Consider the following 18103-nt stretch of genomic DNA (forward strand, 5'->3'; position numbering starts at 1 on the left):
GGTAGACTATTAGCATTTCTCAAAGTATTTGGCAAATAATTCGATATTTTAAAGTTTGAGTTATTGTAGGTTTCTATTTCTTCTGATAGTAATTTTAATATGGCCTTTACTTTTCTTTTAAAGACTTCTTTTTCAGAAAGTTTTTAATTGTACTCAAAAAGTCTACTTTTGACAACATTTTTCGGAATGGAGAGGCTGAGAAGAATTAAAATGTTACTATTGTAATCTCCATGGTTGAAAACTCTAATCCTGTGTGCCAAGTGCCAGGGCTCGGCTGCTGGTAAATGAAAAATATTTGTATATATTTTAACAAGGGACTGCAATAATTTAAAAACTTTAAAAAATAAAACCAAAACTTTGAAGCTTAGTAGATATCGTTGTTAGAAATCGGACTTGCTTTATTAATCAAATATATTTGAAAAGCCTGCAAAATGAAAAGACAGCAAATTGTCTCCGGTTAGAAGACAAGTGACAATGACAATCTAAATACAAAAGTGCCGCGTACCAAGTGCCGGGTCCCAGCGGCAAAGCCGCCGGGCTATATATATACATATATATATATATATATATATATATATATATATATATATATATATATATATATATATATATATATATATATATATATATATATATATAAAATAAACTTATATCCTAATAAAAAGACTCCTAAAAAAAGAATTTCTCAAAATCTGGGCTGGGACAAAGACTAGGGTAGCACTGGCTCCTCCTTAATTACTGTGATAGAACTAGAACATAGGTTGTATTGTAGAGGGATGTTTAAATGCGTAATTAAAAGCTACTGATCAATTTTAGCATGCTTTTTTGTAGATTTATAGTTGAAAAGAGCATTAAAAAACAAAGAAAGAGAAGAAAACAAATTGAACTACGGCCAGTAAAAGAAAAAGACAAACTAAAACGCTATATTTTACTTGTATAAAACAAGACGTCTTCAATGCTAAGAAATAAAGATAAAATCTAAAAATAACCTAAAGTAAAAAATCCAAAACCAAGAAATAAAAAAAAACAATATCGGCTGAATTAATACAAGATCTAAAATATTGGCAAAAAAAATATCTATACATAAAAGTTGTTTCAAAGAGCATTAAAAAACTGCATCGAGCGGTGATAAAACTTTGAAGTCTAGGTTACATTGTCTTAAATTTCTAGAATGGTATGAACACTTAATTTGAAAAAGCAAATATTATAAAGAAGATTCCTTGGGCAAGATTCTGTAGTCTAGTGGTAATACCTCTTTTTTGAAGACATGGTAACTTAAGTTCGAATCTTGGATGAAAAAATTTCAACGGCCTATTCAAACAGTTCGTGGTAACGAACTGTAGTAAGGAGCGACCCGGCTCAATAGTAACCAAAACTCTAAAAAATGGAATTTTGATACCAATAGCTACATCAAGAGAATCGCATTTTAATGATGGTTTTAAATATATAAGTTTCATCAAGTTTAGTCTTACCCATCAAAAGTTACGAGCCTGAGAAAATTTGCGTTATTTTAGAAAATAGGGGGAAACGCCCCCTAAAAGTCATAGAATCTTAACGAAAATCACAACATCAGATTCAGCGTATCGGAGAACCATACTGTAGAAGTTTCGAGCTCTTATCTACAAAAATGTGGAATTTTGCATTTTTTGCCAGAAGGCAGATCACGGATGCGTGTTTATTTGTTTTTTTGTTTTTTTTTGTTTTCTTTTTCCCAGGGGTGATCGTATCGACCCAGTTGTCCTAGAATGTTGCAACAGGGCTCATTCTAACGGAAATGAAAAGTTCTAGTGCCCTTTTTAAGTGACCAAAAAAATTGGAGGGCACCTAGGCCCCCTCCCACGCTAATTATTTTCCCAAAGTCAACGGATCAAAATTCTGAGATAGCCATTTTATTCAGCGTAGTCAAAAAACCTTATAACTATGTCTTTGGGGACGACTTACTCCCCCAGAGTCCCCGTGGGAGGGGCAACAAGTTACAAAGTTTGACCTGTGCTTACATATAGTAATGGTTATTGGGAAGTATACAGGCGTTTTCAGGAGGATTTTTTTGGTTTGGGGGAGGGGTTGAGAAGAGGGGGATATGCTGGGGGAACTTTCCTTCGAGAATTTGTAATGGGAGAAGAAAATTTCCATGAAGGGAGAGCAGGATTTACTAGCATTATTTAAAAAAAACAATTAAAAAATAAAAGTGAAAAAGCTTTTTCAGCTGGAAGTAAGGAACAGCAATAAAACTTAAAACAAACAGAAATTATTACCCATATGAGGGGCTCACCTCCTTCTAATACCTCGCTCTTTACGCTAAAGTATTTTCAGTAATTTCAACTACTTATTCTACGGCTTTTGTGATTCAGGGGGTCATTCTTAATGAATTGGGATAAAATTTAAGCTTTAGTGTAAAGAGCGAGGTACTGACGATGGGGCGAATCCCCTCATATATGTAATAAAAACATGAGAATACAAAAGTTCTTTACGTAAGCTAATTTATAAGTTACGTAAATCTTTTACCAATAAAAAGATTCATAAAAAATTAAAAGTTCTAGTTGCCTTTTTAATTAACCAAAAAATCGGGGGGCAACTAGGCTTCGTCCCCCGCTCTTTTTTTCTCAAAATCATTCGATCAAAATTATGAGAAAGCCATTGAGCCAAAAAAAAAAAATATGCAAATTTCGTTTTGATTATTCCTCTGCGGAGAGCCAAAATCAAAACATGCATTTGATTCAAAAACGTTCAGAAATTAAATAAAAAAAAACAAGTTTTTTTAACTGAAAGTAAGGAGCGACATTAAAACTTAAAACGCACAGAAATTACTTCGTATATGAAAGAGGCTGCTTCCTCATCAACGCCCCGCTCTTTACGCTAAAGTTTTTTACTGTTTTAAAAAGAAGAATTGAGAGAAAGAGTCAAACTTTAGCGTAAAGAGTGGGGCGTTGATGAGGAAGCAGCCTCTTTCATATACGAAGTAATTTCTGTGCGTTTTAAGTTTTAATGTCGCTCCTTACTTTCAGTTAAAAAAACTTGTTTTTTTTATTTAATCTCTTTCAAACGTCGATTCCAATTATGAGTTCTTCTAAAGTGTTGATGTCAAAGAGGCAAAAATAATAAAAACTAAAATTTTTATAAGTTGTATTAACTTAATTATTCTTCAATTTTTTTACAATTTCATGGATAAGTTGAATTTTGCATTTGAAACTCTTCAAATATGTCATGGATAAATTCCCCATGGACTCTTTTTGTGAAGAAGATTTTTTAAGGCATAGTTTAGAAGAGATGCTAAGTTAAACCTGCATTAAAAGCCCTATTTTAGCAAAAAAGCATATAAACTTCATTAGTTTCATTGCCTAAGTTAAAAAAATCTTTTATAAGGTTTACTGGCACTAATTTTAAAACTAAAAATGAAACAAAGGTTAATTTTTAAAAACTTGAGTTTTTCTGGTGACAATAAAAAGCGAAGTTGAAAGTTAAAATGAACAAAATTGCTGCTTCGCGATTTATGCAACATTTAAAAAATATGTTTCAGTAGAAACACCGAAATTCCTCAAGTGGCCGGAAGAAATTAAAGAATAATTCATTGTGCTTTCAGTAGCCTTTTACGGGCCATGAAGTTAATAACATTTACGACTGGATTTTAACTCTCTAAAAAAAAACTCAAGAAAGCTCAGTTGTCTTGAAACTAAAAACGATACTTGAAAATTCATGGATTGAAAATTCAATCCATGTGAATAAAATCCCTCCCCATCCAAAACAAAGCATTGATTTCAAATGAGATGAATTCAATTCTTGGTTTCGAAAAAGGGAACACTCCAATCACTCGGAAATTTAAAATTCAATTAAATACTTATCCCCTTTGAAATGCCCTGTAGCTTCTCTAATGAATAGCAGAGTTTTTTTTAACTAAAATTGCTTCCTGTGAATCTAAACTGATTGCTGTTACTTGAACTCTCGGGAGGAAATCCGGAATACTTTTTGAGCGAGGGTTCTAAGAATATTTTTTTCGTTCCAAAAGTTTCAAAAAAGGATGCTTTTTGCAATCTGCTATATATGATGCAAAAAGAGCCTCCTCTTTTTGCATCATATAGGCTATAACAAGAACTGGGGAAAAATATATCAATATAACAATATCAATATATCATCTTGTAATATCAATATAACAAGAACTGGGGAAAATAGTTTTTTTTGCTTGATTTGGGGGCTGCTTTTCTTTTTTCCTATTTTGGTATGTACAGTCTAGAAAAAATTCTTTTGATTTAATTATGATTATCATTTTCAGTTCAATATATTTGAAAGCACCACAAAAATTATTTCAGCATAAAAAAAAATGTCTTGTAAAAGCCTTAAGTTGTTATATGTCCTATCGGCCTGCTAAAATAAATCTTTTTGTGTGGATTTTATCTGTTTTTTTTTTCTTCTTAAGAATGCATCATTATATGAGATATGAGCTTGTGTGTAAATGTTTGAATTTACAAGAAGACAGTAAGCGGTATTGTATGCTATCAGACAGCAAATCATAAGGTCTCCGGCTGAAGTTTGATCAGAAGCAAACGGAGAGGCTTTGGTCTGAACACGGTCAAGTTAACCATAGGTTATATTATACTAATCTCAACCAAAAGCTAATGAATATTAAGGTTGCTATCGACGGATACACAATCCTTGTTTGAGATCGGACGCGCAAAAATGGTACTAACTACTGTAGAAGGGGTGTCGCTGTTTAATTCAGGGCCACATTCTATATACTTGCTTAAATATCCCTTATTCAGAACACTAAGAGTTATCATGGTCAAAGTAAACTTCCTGAATAATTCTGTCATTATTAGTACAAAGCATAATCCCCCAAATTTCTGAATTACGGGGTACCCAGAAGTGTCCCTCGAATTCCCGAGAGGAAAGTTGTCAAAATCAGACGTAATTTTACATTGGGGCTTTAACACCCACCACAAAATATTACTTGTGTAATTTGTCTCTGTTCTATTATACTTGAGTACTGTGTCGATTTTGACACCTACATAGACTCTAATGGACCACCCCACCATGATATATTAATTACAGAATAGACTGGCTCTTTGGAGATGAATGCTTATTCAAGCGACTATGTAAGAGCTAATAGCCTGAGATGCATTTTGAAATCCACCACCGGTGGAGCATAAGCAGGTTATATTACAATCCAACAAAGGGGACTGAGACGGTCGTTAAAGTACGCTTACTGCTCATAATTAGGAAGCATTTCCCAAAAAAGGTCGTGCACAGACGAGCGTGTACGATTAATGAAAGTCCGTAGTGATGCTACTTGTGTGATTTGCCAATCCTGGTACACTACAAGGAATATTTTTCCAACATCCTCTAAAGTACTTCGTAAGAAGTTGGCATAGAGTTGTCAAGGAGGCGACACCATGGTCAACAAGGATATCCATTTTATCCCTTCATACTGACGAGATCTTAATTCAAGACTCTCAGCAAAGACTGAAGCTCTTGTTGAGGCCTTTGCCAAATTTTCAAGTCTTGATAATCACGCTAAGGAAGTTCCAACTTTTCTCATCCCTCATATACCTTCCTTGACCAGCTTAACCACTCTTTTCGGAAAGATCAGCGTGCTCTAGGGTGCCTTGATGTAACGAAATCATCCGATCCAAAAAATACAAAATGTAATACAGTGCTGAGCTAACCAGCCACCTTTCATCGCTCTTTGAATTTTCTTTTACCTCTAACTTTTCCCAATAGTGAGAAAGTCTTTCCACGTCATTTTTGTTCCCAAGGCAGATAGTGGCTTTTCGTGCTGGCTCATATAGGTTGGTAAGCCCTCTTTCTTGCATGGGTAAAAATTATGAAGACATTGCCAATAAAGCCTTTTAAAGATAACTGGAGCTAAATAACTTTATTAGTGACAGACAGTATGAGTTCTGCTTGAATTACTCAACACTTGACTGCCTGGAAACTTAGCATCAGGAGTGGACTGAGCTTCTGAACCAAGAACATGATATTAGGGTGTGGTTTTTCAATCTTGCAGAAGCTCACAAAGAGTCACGCGTAAGAATCCAAGCTCATGGGATATATGGTCGTCTATTTAAGGTTATGTGGAGTTTTGCAAGAGATTGCGCTCTCTGGGTCGGTCAGGATGATTGAGATTCCTGTTAATGTCCATCAAAGGCTGGGAATAAGCCGAGCAGTATATTTGGACCTCTGCTTTTCCTGGTGTATATCAAACATGGGGGGGGGCAATAGCCTTTGCACTGTTTTACTGAAGATAAAGAGTTCCTGAACACGATGAAATACAAACTTGAGCTGTAGAGCCAATTGGGCTATTCTACAAGTTCAAAATGAGCAATTTGGTGTGGCATCAATGGTTGATCTGTATGTACACTCACTATCTTCCCTCGGATAGTTATTTCTTCGTGTACTACCGTTTACCAAGTGAATACGGCAAACACGGTGCAGTCAGATTACCTACAAGAGGAGACACTCCACTCTGATTACTTGAAGATTAGCTTTTTAAGACGATATATCTCAATTTGAAATGGTCTCTTGAAAGATTTTATCCCTCAAAAGTCTTCTTGATTCATTTTAAAAGAAGTTCAACAGGCACAGTCCTGGGTAAAAAAAAAAAAAATTACATAAATAGTGGACAAGTGGCAAGTAAGCCCCTAGATTTTTAGCTGCCAGGTGCCGTTAATTTTCGTAAAGGAAACTCAAAGCTTATAATTTATTTAAGTTTTAATTATGATAACTGAATTGGTTATGAACAGTGAGATATTAGTCTTTAGCATTAATCAATAAAATATATGGCACAATTTAAATTTTGAGTCATACACATTAAAGAGTTTATTCGTCGGACAAAGACATAGACATAAAAATAAATGACTGTCATATAAATGTTAACGATGTTATCTTCATGAAAAACATGTTTTTACAGGATTTAAGGGTTCATGCAAGAATTGGATTCGTTTGAACAACAGGAAGTAGGTTGAAATGAGTTCCAAATTTCACAAGTTTCACGCAGACTTAAAAAATATAAAATTACATAACATTAAAATAGGTACCATATAAGATTGGCAGTAACTGTAAATTATTGCCAAAACTGTAATCACAACGACAGCAAAAAAGCCGCACAACACTGTAAGGACAAGACAAACATAACATACCCAAAAAACTTTGTACAAGGCAAACTGTAAATCATTGGAAGCAAATTAATTTCAGATGTTCAACTGACAGCTTGGCTGCAGTAATAAAATAGTGCGTGTTTGTTATATGGATTTTACAGGTAAGCTGAAAGACTAAGAACATTTTGTAGTTCGCCAATGGATGCGATGCGGCACATTTCTGAATGGGCTGGTGACCAATAAGTTTTCATTTGTCAAAAAACATCAAATAGTGTTTAATGAATTATCGTAAGGCAAAATGAGCCAGGTAGCTTTTTAATTTACCTAAAATAATTACCTTGAACGATTCTTATTCTTAGTATCTCGTGTTTCTAGGTCCTGTAGTTTGTGGCTCTTCGCCAAAGAAAAAAAAACTTTTATTTGGATTACATATAGGAAGCTATTTAGCCTAAACCTGTATGTCTTTAATATATATTCTGGAACATTTTGGTAATTCTATTGATTATCTTCCGAAAAATTAGAGTTGTTGATCTGTCATCTTTGTTAGAAAGTCAATCTCAATAAAATACCGCATAACAAAGTCATTATTTTATCAGATCTTCTCCTCTAATTAATAAATCAAAACATCTCTATGTCTTGAACGAAGCAGACAAGTTTTTGTCAATATACCGTCTCTGCTTAAAGAAGAAAATTCCTTGCTTACCTTACAAATAAAGGAAGTGTTTGCTATTAATGCCTTATTAAAATTAGCTTTTCTTTTTTATTGTGTCGTTTTTGCATGGCTGTTAATATGCATGCTCGTTCGTATTTACCTTTTTTAGAATCTTTTGCACCAGTTATACACTATAATTATGTGAATATAGCACAAATGCTTTGAATGCTTAATTTGCACTTTTTAAAAAGCTGTTTATTTGAAAGTTATTTTTATCACAGGAATGGAGTGATTACAATTTACGCTGGAATACTTCAGAATTTGGAAACGTGAAAGACATTCGAATACCTCCACACCGGATATGGAAACCAGATGTGCTAATGTATAACAGGTATTCCTTTTCAATTTTGAACCCTTTTTCTATTTTGAAACAATTCCGTATATTTCCCAATAACAAACACTATATGTAAACAATAGGAAATTTTTATAAACTAGCAGCCATTTCTGCTGGGACTAGAGGGGAATGGGGGTCATGTCGTCCTCAAAGGCATAGTTATTTGGCTTTTAAACTACGCTGAACAAGATGGCTATCTCAAAACTTTCACCGTATGTCTTGGGGGGAAAAGGGGCGTGGAAGGGTTTCTTACTGCCCTCCGATTATTTCGGCCACTTGAAAAGGGCCCTAAAACTTTTTATTTCTGTTTCGCATGAGCCCTCTCTCACTCTTCTGGGACAATTGGTTCGATTAGACCACACCCGGGAAAACAACAAAAAAAAACACGCAAAATTTTGATTAAGTGTTAAAATTTTAATTGTACATTAGCCTACCACGCAAAATTTTAACTGTAATTCAATACTTGGATTCTGAAGCTGAAAAACTGAAAAAGCTGAACAATATTTACAGTTTTACAATAGTGAGTATCTGTAAGTATGCTGAATTTACAGTTATTGATTCATACATTCTAACAGTAAGAAATTGGAGGTTTATGGGACCGGTAGCCGAAGACACATCTTAGTTAGACCTGGGCAAGGTTTGAAAAATAACCAGAAATTAAATGAAAAGCCAAATTTCTTCGAATGAAAGTAAGAAGCAATATTAAAACTTAAAACGAACAGAAACTATTCAGTATATGAAGGGGACTGCTCTCTCCTGAACCCCTCGCTCCTTACGCTAAATTTTAAAGTTTTATTCCAATTCTTTGAGTTCGACACATGAAACAAACGGGCCGTTTAATTGGAAGAAGAGGCTTTTTTAGAGCACTAAGAACTTTAGCGTAAAGAGCGAGGGATTGAGGAGGGGCCACCCCCTCAAAAGTCAAGAACTGTTTAATACGTGATTTTTCAGTAATGAATACGTCACCGTCCGGTATTACTTCCTCTGCAACTCGAAAGCTCGGGATATAGTTCTGGATGCTCATAAATTCATTGGCTATTATTTCAGTCAGCCTTGGTGCAATCTCGGAATTGTCAAGCGATGGCAGCTTTTGCCTTTTTTGGGACAAAGTTGTAGTTACGTGTCCGAAAATGGCAGAAAATGCCACTTTCCTATAGCACAGTCATTCTGGTCAATGAAAAAAGGTGCTAGGAATTTCAATTTCTGTTCGAATGAGCCCTTTTCCGATCGTCTAGGATAATCGATACGATTACCCTGGGGAAAAACAATAAAAATAAAACGCACAAATAAATTAGCATCTGCAATCTTACTTCCTGGAAAAAAAATGTATAATTCCATAGTTTTGGACATAGAAACTTGAAACGTGTACATCACGGTTCTATGACACCCTGAATCTGATGGTGTAATTTTCATTAAACTCCATTGGCTTTTTGGGGATGTTCCCTCTCTTTTTAGAAAATCAGGCAAATTTTTTCAGACTGGTAGCTTTTGATGGTAACATTAAACTTAATGTGTTTTATATATTTGGAATCAGCATAATTGGTGATTTTGTTAATTGGTTTTCAGCATAATGTTAATTGGTATCAGAATTCTTTTTTAGAGTTCAAGTTACTATTGAGCAAAGTCTCTGCTTACTTACAGTTTGTTACAACTTACTTCATGATAATAGTGGGTCCACATTGCTTGAGCACCCATATAAGGCTTTCTTGTGTCCGTAATATTGTAAAAAAATTTCTGAATTGTCGTTTGTTTTTAGCTGACACTTTCAGCTGATGCATTTAGCCGAGATTATAGGCCATTTATTTGCTTTCTTCAAGCACCTTATTATGCAGATATTCAACGTAAAACCAAAATAAACCGTTGATTAATCACATAAGAGGGTAAACATTAACAATTTGTCTTTCGGATAACCCATTACAATAGTCGCTTTTAGGCTTGGCTAAAAAATTCTCGGCATCAGATTGGGAATGTCGGTGTGTAACCCATATATCCCCTCTTGACTTAAAAATAACTTTTTTGGGGTACCTTAATTGAAAATATCTTTTTTTAAGGGTATCTTAATTAAGAAATTTGAAAAAACGACAAATTTGTCCCCCTAGTTTTTTAAAAATACGTCCCCCCCCCCGTAAATTTTCGTGAATTGGCACCACTGTAATAAATCGGCAAAGATCTTAATCTGATCTTACGTAATTCTGCTTTGATTTTCGTGTTGGCTCAATCAAAGGGCTAAGATTTTAAAGCATACTGACATCAGTCAAAAGTTCTTAACTTCAATTTTCTTGTCGAAAGCACAAGAAATACAGGACTTTCGACATTCTCTCAAACCAATTATTAAATTTTAAAAAAGAATTTTTTCCAACTGACAGTAAGAAGCAATATTAAAACTTCAAGTAAACAGACATTAATCCATATATGAGGGGGATTGCCCCCTCCTCAACTCCATGCTCGTTGCGCTAGAATGTTTTAGTGCTTTGAAAAAGCTTTTATTCCAATCCAACGGTCCTTGTGTTTCAACACTTGTTCTTAAATAATTTGGAAAAAAATTCAAATTTTAGTGTTGCTTCTTACTTTCAGTTGAGAAGTTTTTTTTTTCAATTTACTTTTCATAATTGTTAAATCCTGCCCAGGCCTAGCCAAGAGATGATGTAGCGTACCGGCCCCATAAACCCCCCGTTTTACGTTATTAAGTTGTAAGTATCAGTAACAGAAAATTGATTGGTAGCATCTCGATACTTCAGTTTATTTGCTTAATAATGTAAATTCTTGATTTTATTTATTTGGAGAAAATTGCAATGTTTAGTCAAAATGTTTGATGAACAGTCATTTGAGTTTTACTGAATACTATATATTTCTTGAACACTTTAATTTTGTTTTTCAAAACATCGACGAAAAATAAATATAAAATAAATGTAATAATCAAGACGAATGGAATGAACTAAAGAAAATAGATTGAATATTTGATATTCAGTATTATATCATATATAGTGACTTTAATTTTTGGAAATTCAGCAATTCAGAATCCAATTTCACAGCAATGTTTATTTTTGTTTTCAATTTTGTAAATGCAAAAGACAGTATTTGTAACATATTTCGTTTCAAACAGTTCGTGGTAACGAACTGTAATAAGGAGCGACCCGGCTGAATAGAAACCAAAACTCTAAAAAATGGACTTTTGATACCAATAGCTACATCAAAAGAATCTCATTTTAATGCTGATTTAAAATGTATAAGTTTCATCAAGTTTAGTCTTACGAATCAAAAGTTACGAGCCTGAGAAAATTTGCGTTATTTTAGAAAATAGGGGGAAACACCCCCTAAATGTCATAGAATCTTAACGAAAATTACACCATCAGATTCAGCGTATCAGAGAACCCTACTGTAGAAGTTTCAAGCTCCTATCTACAAAAATGTAGAATTTTGTATTTTTTGCCAGAAGGCAGATCACGGATGCGTGTTTATTTGTTTGTTTGTTTTTTGTTTTCATGGGTGATCGTATCGACCCAGTTGTCCTAGAATGTTGCAAGAGGGCTCATTCTAACGGAAATGAAAAGTTCTAGTGCACTTTTAAAGTGACCAAAAAAATTGGAGGGCACCTAGGCCCCCTCCCACGCTAATTATTTCCCAAAGTCAACGGATCAAAATTCTGAGATAGCCATTTTATTCAACGTAGTCGAAAAACCTTATAACTATGTCTTTGGAGACGACTTACTCCTCCACAGTCCCCGTGGGAGGGGCTACAAGTTACAAACTTTGACCAGTGCTTACATATAGTAATGGTTATTGGGAAGTGTACAGGCGTTTTCAGGAGGATTTTTTGGTTGGGGGGAGGGGTTGAGAAGAGGGGGATATACTGGGGGAACTTTCCATCGAGGAATTTGTCATGGGGGAAGAAAATTTCCATGAAGGGAGCGCAGGATTTACTAGCATTATTTAAAAAAAAAAACAATGAAAAATAAATATGAAAAAGTTTTTTTCAGCTGGAAGTAAGGAGTAGCATTAAAACTAAAAACGAACAGAAATTATTACCCATATGAGGGGCTCACCACCTCCTAATACCTCGCTCTTTACGCTAAAGTATTTTTAGTAATGTCAACTATTTATTCTACGGCTTTTGTGATTCAGGGGTAATTCTTAATGAATTGGGACAAAATTTAAGATTTGGTGTAAAGGGAGAAGTACTGACGAGGGGACGAACCCTCTCATATGTGTAATAAAAACATGAGAATAAAAAATTCTTTACGTAAGCTAATTTATAAGTTACGTATATCTTTTACTAATAAAAAGATTCGTAAAAAAATTAAAAGTTCTAGTTGCCTTTTTAATTAACCAAAAAATTGGAGGGCAACTAGGCTTCCTCCCCGCTTTTTTTTTTCTCAAAATCATTCGATAAAAATTATGAGAAAGCCATTTAGCCAAAAAAAAAAAAAAATGCAAATTCCTCTGCAGAGAGCAAAAATCAAAACATGTATTGATTCAAAAAACGTTCAGAAATAAAAAAAAAAAAAAATTTCAACTGAAAGTAAGGAGCGACATTAAAACTTAAAACGAACAGAAATTACTTCGTATATAAAAGGGGCTGCTTCCTCATCAACGCCCCGCTCTTTACGCTAAAGTTTTGTACTGTTTTAAAAAGAAGAGCTGATAGAAAGAGTCAAACTATAGCGTAAAGAGCGGGGCGTTGATGAGGAAGCAGCCTTTTTCATATACGAAGTAATTTCTGTTCGTTTTAAGTTTTAATGTTGCTCCTTACTTTCAGTTGAAAAAACTTGTTTTTTTATTTAATTCAGTAAGGCACAAAAATGACAAAACAAGCTTTAGCCTTTTATGGTTAGGGAAGGGGGGGGATTAATCATCAAACTCATTTCTGTTCGCTTTAGGTTTGACTTGAACTATCAATTGAGTTTTTATTTGTTTTAAGATTTATTCATTCATCTATACTAGTACCTGCTATCTCTTTGTTTTCTGAGATTGTTTATTTGAATTTATGTTGTTTTTTTTTAGTTCAAATTGTTATTTGAACTTATTCTGCTGGTTTTAAGTTGAATTTGGCTCTCAGTTTTCTATTAACAACTTCTCTTTTGGGAAGTTCTTTTTTAAATTAAATAAAAAAAAAGTTTTTGAAATGAAAGTAAGGAGCGACATTAAAACTTAAAACGAACAGAAATTACTCCGTATATGAAAGGGGCTTTTCCTCCTCGACACCCCGCTCTTTACGCTAAAGTTTTTCATTGTTTTAAAAAGTAGATTTGCGAGAAAGAATCAAACTTTAGCGCAAGTAGCGGGGTGTCGAAGAGGAAAAGCCCCTTTCATATACGGAGTAATTTCTGTTCGTTTTAAGTTTTAATGTCGCTCCTTACTTTCATTTCAAAAAACTTGTTTTTTTTATTTAATTTCTGAAAGTTTTTGAATTAATACATGTCTGATTTTGGCTCTCCGTACATAAATTATTAAAATTAAATTTGCATAATAATTCTTTTTTTTTTGGCTAAATGGCTTTCTCTTAGTTTTGATCAGACGATTTTGAAAAATAAGGGTTGGGGAAGGAGGCCTAGCTGCCCTCCAATTTTTCGGTTACTTAAAAAGGCAACTAGAACTTTTAATTTTTAACGAACGTTTTTATTAGTAAAACATATACGTAACTTAAGAATTAACTTACATAACAAACTTTCATAACCTTATATTTTTATTATGTGTACGAGGGGGTTTGTACCCTCGTTAATACCTCGCTCTTTACAGTAAATCGTAAGTTTTGTCCCAATTCTTTAAGAATGGCCCCTAAATCAGAAAGGCCGTAGAATAAATAGTTGAAATTACTAAAAATAATTTAGCATAAAGAGCGAAGTATTTATCTCCTCCTAAATACCTCGCTCTTTATGCTAAAGTATTTTTAGAACCACTCATATGTGTAATAATCTCTGTTCGTTTTAAGTTTTAATGCTTCTCCTTACTTTCAATTGAAAAAACTTTTTCATGTTTATATTTTCATTGTTTTTTTTTTAATAGTAATGCTAGAAAATCCTGTGCCCGAATTTTTCTTCCCCCATGAAATATTCCTCCAAGGAAAGATCCTCCCATATAGCACCCTCCCCTGAACCCCACGCCCGAACCAAAAAAATCCTCCTGAAAATGTCGGTACACTTCCAATAACCAATACTGTATGTAAACATTGGTCAAAGTTTGTAACTTGCAGCCCCTCCCCCAGGGACTCTGGGCGGATAAGTCATCCCCAAAGACATAATTTTTATGGTTTTCGACTATGCAGAACAAAATGGCTATCTCAAAATTTTGATCCGTTGACTTTGAAAAAAATGAGCGCGGGAGGGGGCCTAGGTGTCCTCCAATTTTTGGTCACTTAAAAAGGGCACTATAACTTTTCATTTCCGTTAGAATGAGACCTCTTGCAACAATAAGGACCACTTGGTCGATACGATGACTCCTGGGGAAAAAAATCAACAAACAAACAAACAAATAAACACGCACCCGTGATTTGTCTTCTGGCAAAAAATACGAAATCCCACATTTTTCTAGATTGGACCATGAAATTTTTTCTGTAGTGTTGTCTGATACGCTGAATGCGATGGTGTGATTTTCGTTAAGGATCCTATGACTTTTAGGGGGTGTTTCCCCCTATTTTCCAAAATAAGGCAAATTTTCTCAGGCTCGTAAGTTTTGATGACAAAGACTAAATTTGATGAACTTATATATTTAAAATCAGCATAAAAATCCGATTCTTTTGATATATCTCTTAGCATCGAAATTCATTTTTTAGAGTTTCGTTAACTATTGAGCCGGGTCGCTCCTTACTACAGTTCGTTACCACGAACTGTTTGATTTGATTAGTTTCTGTTCGTTTTTTATTGCCAAAGTTTCGGTTTTGGTTAATATAATGGATATTTCTTCAGTTTGTCATATCTTTGGCGTAAGAATTAAATATTTAATTATAATTTAATAGTTCTAATTAGTGGATTTTGATTTATTTCAACCCCCCCCCCACATTCCTTGTGAAGTTTCAATTAAATGTCGTTAGCCATTTCTGGGATATTTCAGAAACGCCCTTTTGACAACAAAAATGCATAAAGTACTTTTTAATTGAATACTCTCACCCTTAGCCACTCCTAAGATATTGTAGATATGTTTTCTTGATAACCTGGATGCATATAACTTTGTGCGCAACTTCATGCGCTCAGCTGTTCCTGAAATATTGATAATGCGCCCTTTTGTCAGTCAGTATGCACAAAGTGTGTTTTCATTATGCTCAACAATCCCTAACATTTTCTGAATGTAGTGACAAGTAAATATAGTACCAGCTACAAGGAGCTGCAGTTGGAACTAGTCACTGTTGCAGTCGCTACCAGTCGCATTTGCAGCCGTAGTGGTAGTAGTAGTGACCCAGAATGTTTCAAGTTAATACTTTTAATCGTTCCTAATGTGTTGCAGATATGATTTTTTGATAACTTGGATGCAGATATTGTCTTTCTATTTAGCTCAAGAGTGCCTGAAGTTTCACCTTAATACCCTTATTCTTTTCAGACAGATCCAGGATCAAACATTCCCCTTATCCCAGCAATCAACCCTGATGGTTAAAAATGAACAGATTGAATAATTCACTACCCTCGCCTTGGGGGCTGTGGAGGCATGGCATCCACCGGGGTATTCCTCTTATGCCTTGTGACTATTTTGAATAAAATGACTTTTTTAAATTTATATCAGTATAAAGGAGAGCATCTAAAAGGGCAAGAGGAGGGGGGCTGATTGCTCTCCGTTTCTTTTTCAACTTCCCTCTCTACCTGATTTTTAAGTTCCAGATTAATACCCTTAGGCATTCCTCAGATAGTGCAAAAGTACCCTTTTGACAGATTTCTTGCGTATAGTTTGTTTGTTATGATTTTGTTTGGCATCTCTTTCAGCATTTTCTAGAGGTTTTGTTGGACATCCCCCTCAACATTTTCTAAAAGATTTAACCTTTTACTCTTAGCCTTTTTGGAGACTTAGGATAAACTTTCCCCCTTATTTATAATCAAAGGGCAACTTACATAATGTCCATCATGTGTAATTGGGTTTTCAAGTTTCTTTTTATTCCCTCCAAAAATAGTTGTTTGACTTTCCGACTATTTAAAAAGAGGGCTATTCCCAAATTTTGAACAGGTGTCTTTGGGGCCATTGCAGCTAAAACAAAATTTCATGATTTACCAATCTTGAATGTAAACAATTTATAAATTGCTTAATTTGAATCCTTTCCCCGGGGCTGTGGAAGGTATGGCATCTCTGGAGGCCTAGCTATTACACCTTTTGACTAGTTTGAACAACATGATAATTACAAAATTTCAATCATTTTTGAGGAGACGGGGCCCTTCAATCTCTCTTCAATAAACCTTTAAAGTTTCCATCTAAAAGGTATTTGACCTCCGAAGTATTTTGAACATAATGGCTATCTAAAAAATTTAATTGTTTGCATCTAGGTAAAAAAAAGGTTGGGGGTTAGTTGCCCTCCGATTGCTTTTTGTTCTTAAAATGGGAACTAGATCTTTCGATTTCTAATCGAATGAGCCTCCTCCAAAGTTTATAAGACCACCTCTTCTGTAAAAACACCATATATTAACAATGGGTAACTTGAATAACTTACAGCCGTTGCCCCAGGGAATTTGAGGGGGGTTTTTTGACCTTGGATTCATAGTTTGAATCCATTAACAGTTATATTACTTTGGGCTATTTCGAACAAAGTGTCTCTCTCACAATTTTGATCATATACATTTTAGGAAAAGAGGAAATGGGTGAGGGGCTAGTTGCACTAAGATCACTATTGACTCTTAAAAAGGATGCAGGAGCTTTCGATTTCCAATTGAATGAGCCCCCTCCAAAGTTTATAAGATATCCATTGCAGAAAAAGAACCTTAGTCTATATGTTAACAGTGGGAAACTATAATAATTTACAGTCCAAGCCCTGGGGGTTGGGGGAATTGTCAACCAAAGAGACACAGTTTTATTGCATATGGACTATTTTGAACAGAGTGGCTATTTCAAAATTTTAGGGATCCATTTATTTATTTATTATAATTTATTTATTTATTTTCTTTATTTATCTCAAAAAATGAAGAGTAGGCTACAATATAATATAAAGAAAAGACAAATAATAACGCTTACAATCAAAAAATATCAAATATTGACAAAACATTTTAAAAAAAGAGAAAAAAAAAACAGATACAAAAACACTTGCTAAATAATTTAGCCTATAAATCATCAAGAACTAGAACTGTTACTAAAAAACGGAAATAAATTGTGGCCAAAAAGGATAATTTTCGCCTTGTCTTCAAATGTTTTATATTTTTTCTTTATACAGAATACAGGATTCTTCACTTTAAGCTTTAAAATAATCTCAGTGTTACTGAAAGAAAGGGGAAAACCAAGTAAAAATTTGCAAAATTGACAATAAGAAACTTTAATGGGCGAAAGATCAGAGGGTCTGAAATTACGGAAGAGGAGGGACGGGAACAATACGTGAGACAGAGTAACAGCGCTATACATACGACCAAGGACGTCCCGACGGTAAAGACCTCGAAAACGAATTAAAAAACCAAATGCCTTGCGTAGTTTCATCTGAACATGCTGAACCAGGACTGGTTTAAAATCTCTTTTCGAAGCAGCATAATGTAATCCCAAATAAGTGACTATTGGCGACGACTGGAAAATAACACCATTGCCGCAATCGAGAGTCGCCCTGACATTATCCTCTAAACAATTTACAACAAAAAATTGACATTTTTCAAACTGATAGAAAGGCCCAAACCTTTTAAACAATTAATTAAAATATTAAAATTAGAAACAAGACTAGACTTGGACCGGCTTAGAAGGATAATGTCATCAGCATATGCAATGTAAGAGATTTCGAGATAATGAAACAAAAGAGCAGGAAAGAGAATTAAGGGCAGTAGCTAAACATGAATTGAATATATAAGGAGAAATAATTCCTCC

General features: G+C 34.4%; 1 protein-coding gene and 1 long non-coding RNA gene across 16 annotated transcripts in view; one reads left to right on the forward strand and one right to left on the reverse strand.

The window, feature by feature from the left end:
• LOC136030245 (neuronal acetylcholine receptor subunit alpha-7-like) overlaps nucleotides 1-18103 on the forward strand; it is a 189257-nt gene that overhangs the window by 114991 nt on the left and 56163 nt on the right. For all 14 annotated transcript variants that reach the window (XM_065709076.1, XM_065709086.1, XM_065709079.1 and 11 more), the window contains one exon: nucleotides 8022-8131. In XM_065709076.1, coding sequence (XP_065565148.1) covers nucleotides 8022-8131 — 110 coding nt within the window. The remainder of the gene's footprint in view (nucleotides 1-8021; nucleotides 8132-18103) is intronic.
• Nucleotides 1-18103, reverse strand: part of LOC136030248 (uncharacterized) — a 48192-nt gene that overhangs the window by 6807 nt on the left and 23282 nt on the right. Inside the window, exon 1 of one of the 2 annotated variants that reach the window (XR_010618222.1) lies at nucleotides 17659-17926. The exons of the other annotated variant lie outside the window; for it this stretch is intronic. This is a non-coding gene — a long non-coding RNA (uncharacterized LOC136030248). Of the gene's footprint in view, nucleotides 1-17658; nucleotides 17927-18103 lie in introns of those variants that run through there. 2 annotated transcript variants of the gene reach the window in all.

The sequence above is a fragment of the Artemia franciscana genome, chromosome 8 (assembly GCF_032884065.1).
Source record: "Artemia franciscana chromosome 8, ASM3288406v1, whole genome shotgun sequence".
NCBI classification, from domain to species: Eukaryota; Metazoa; Arthropoda; class Branchiopoda; order Anostraca; family Artemiidae; genus Artemia; species Artemia franciscana.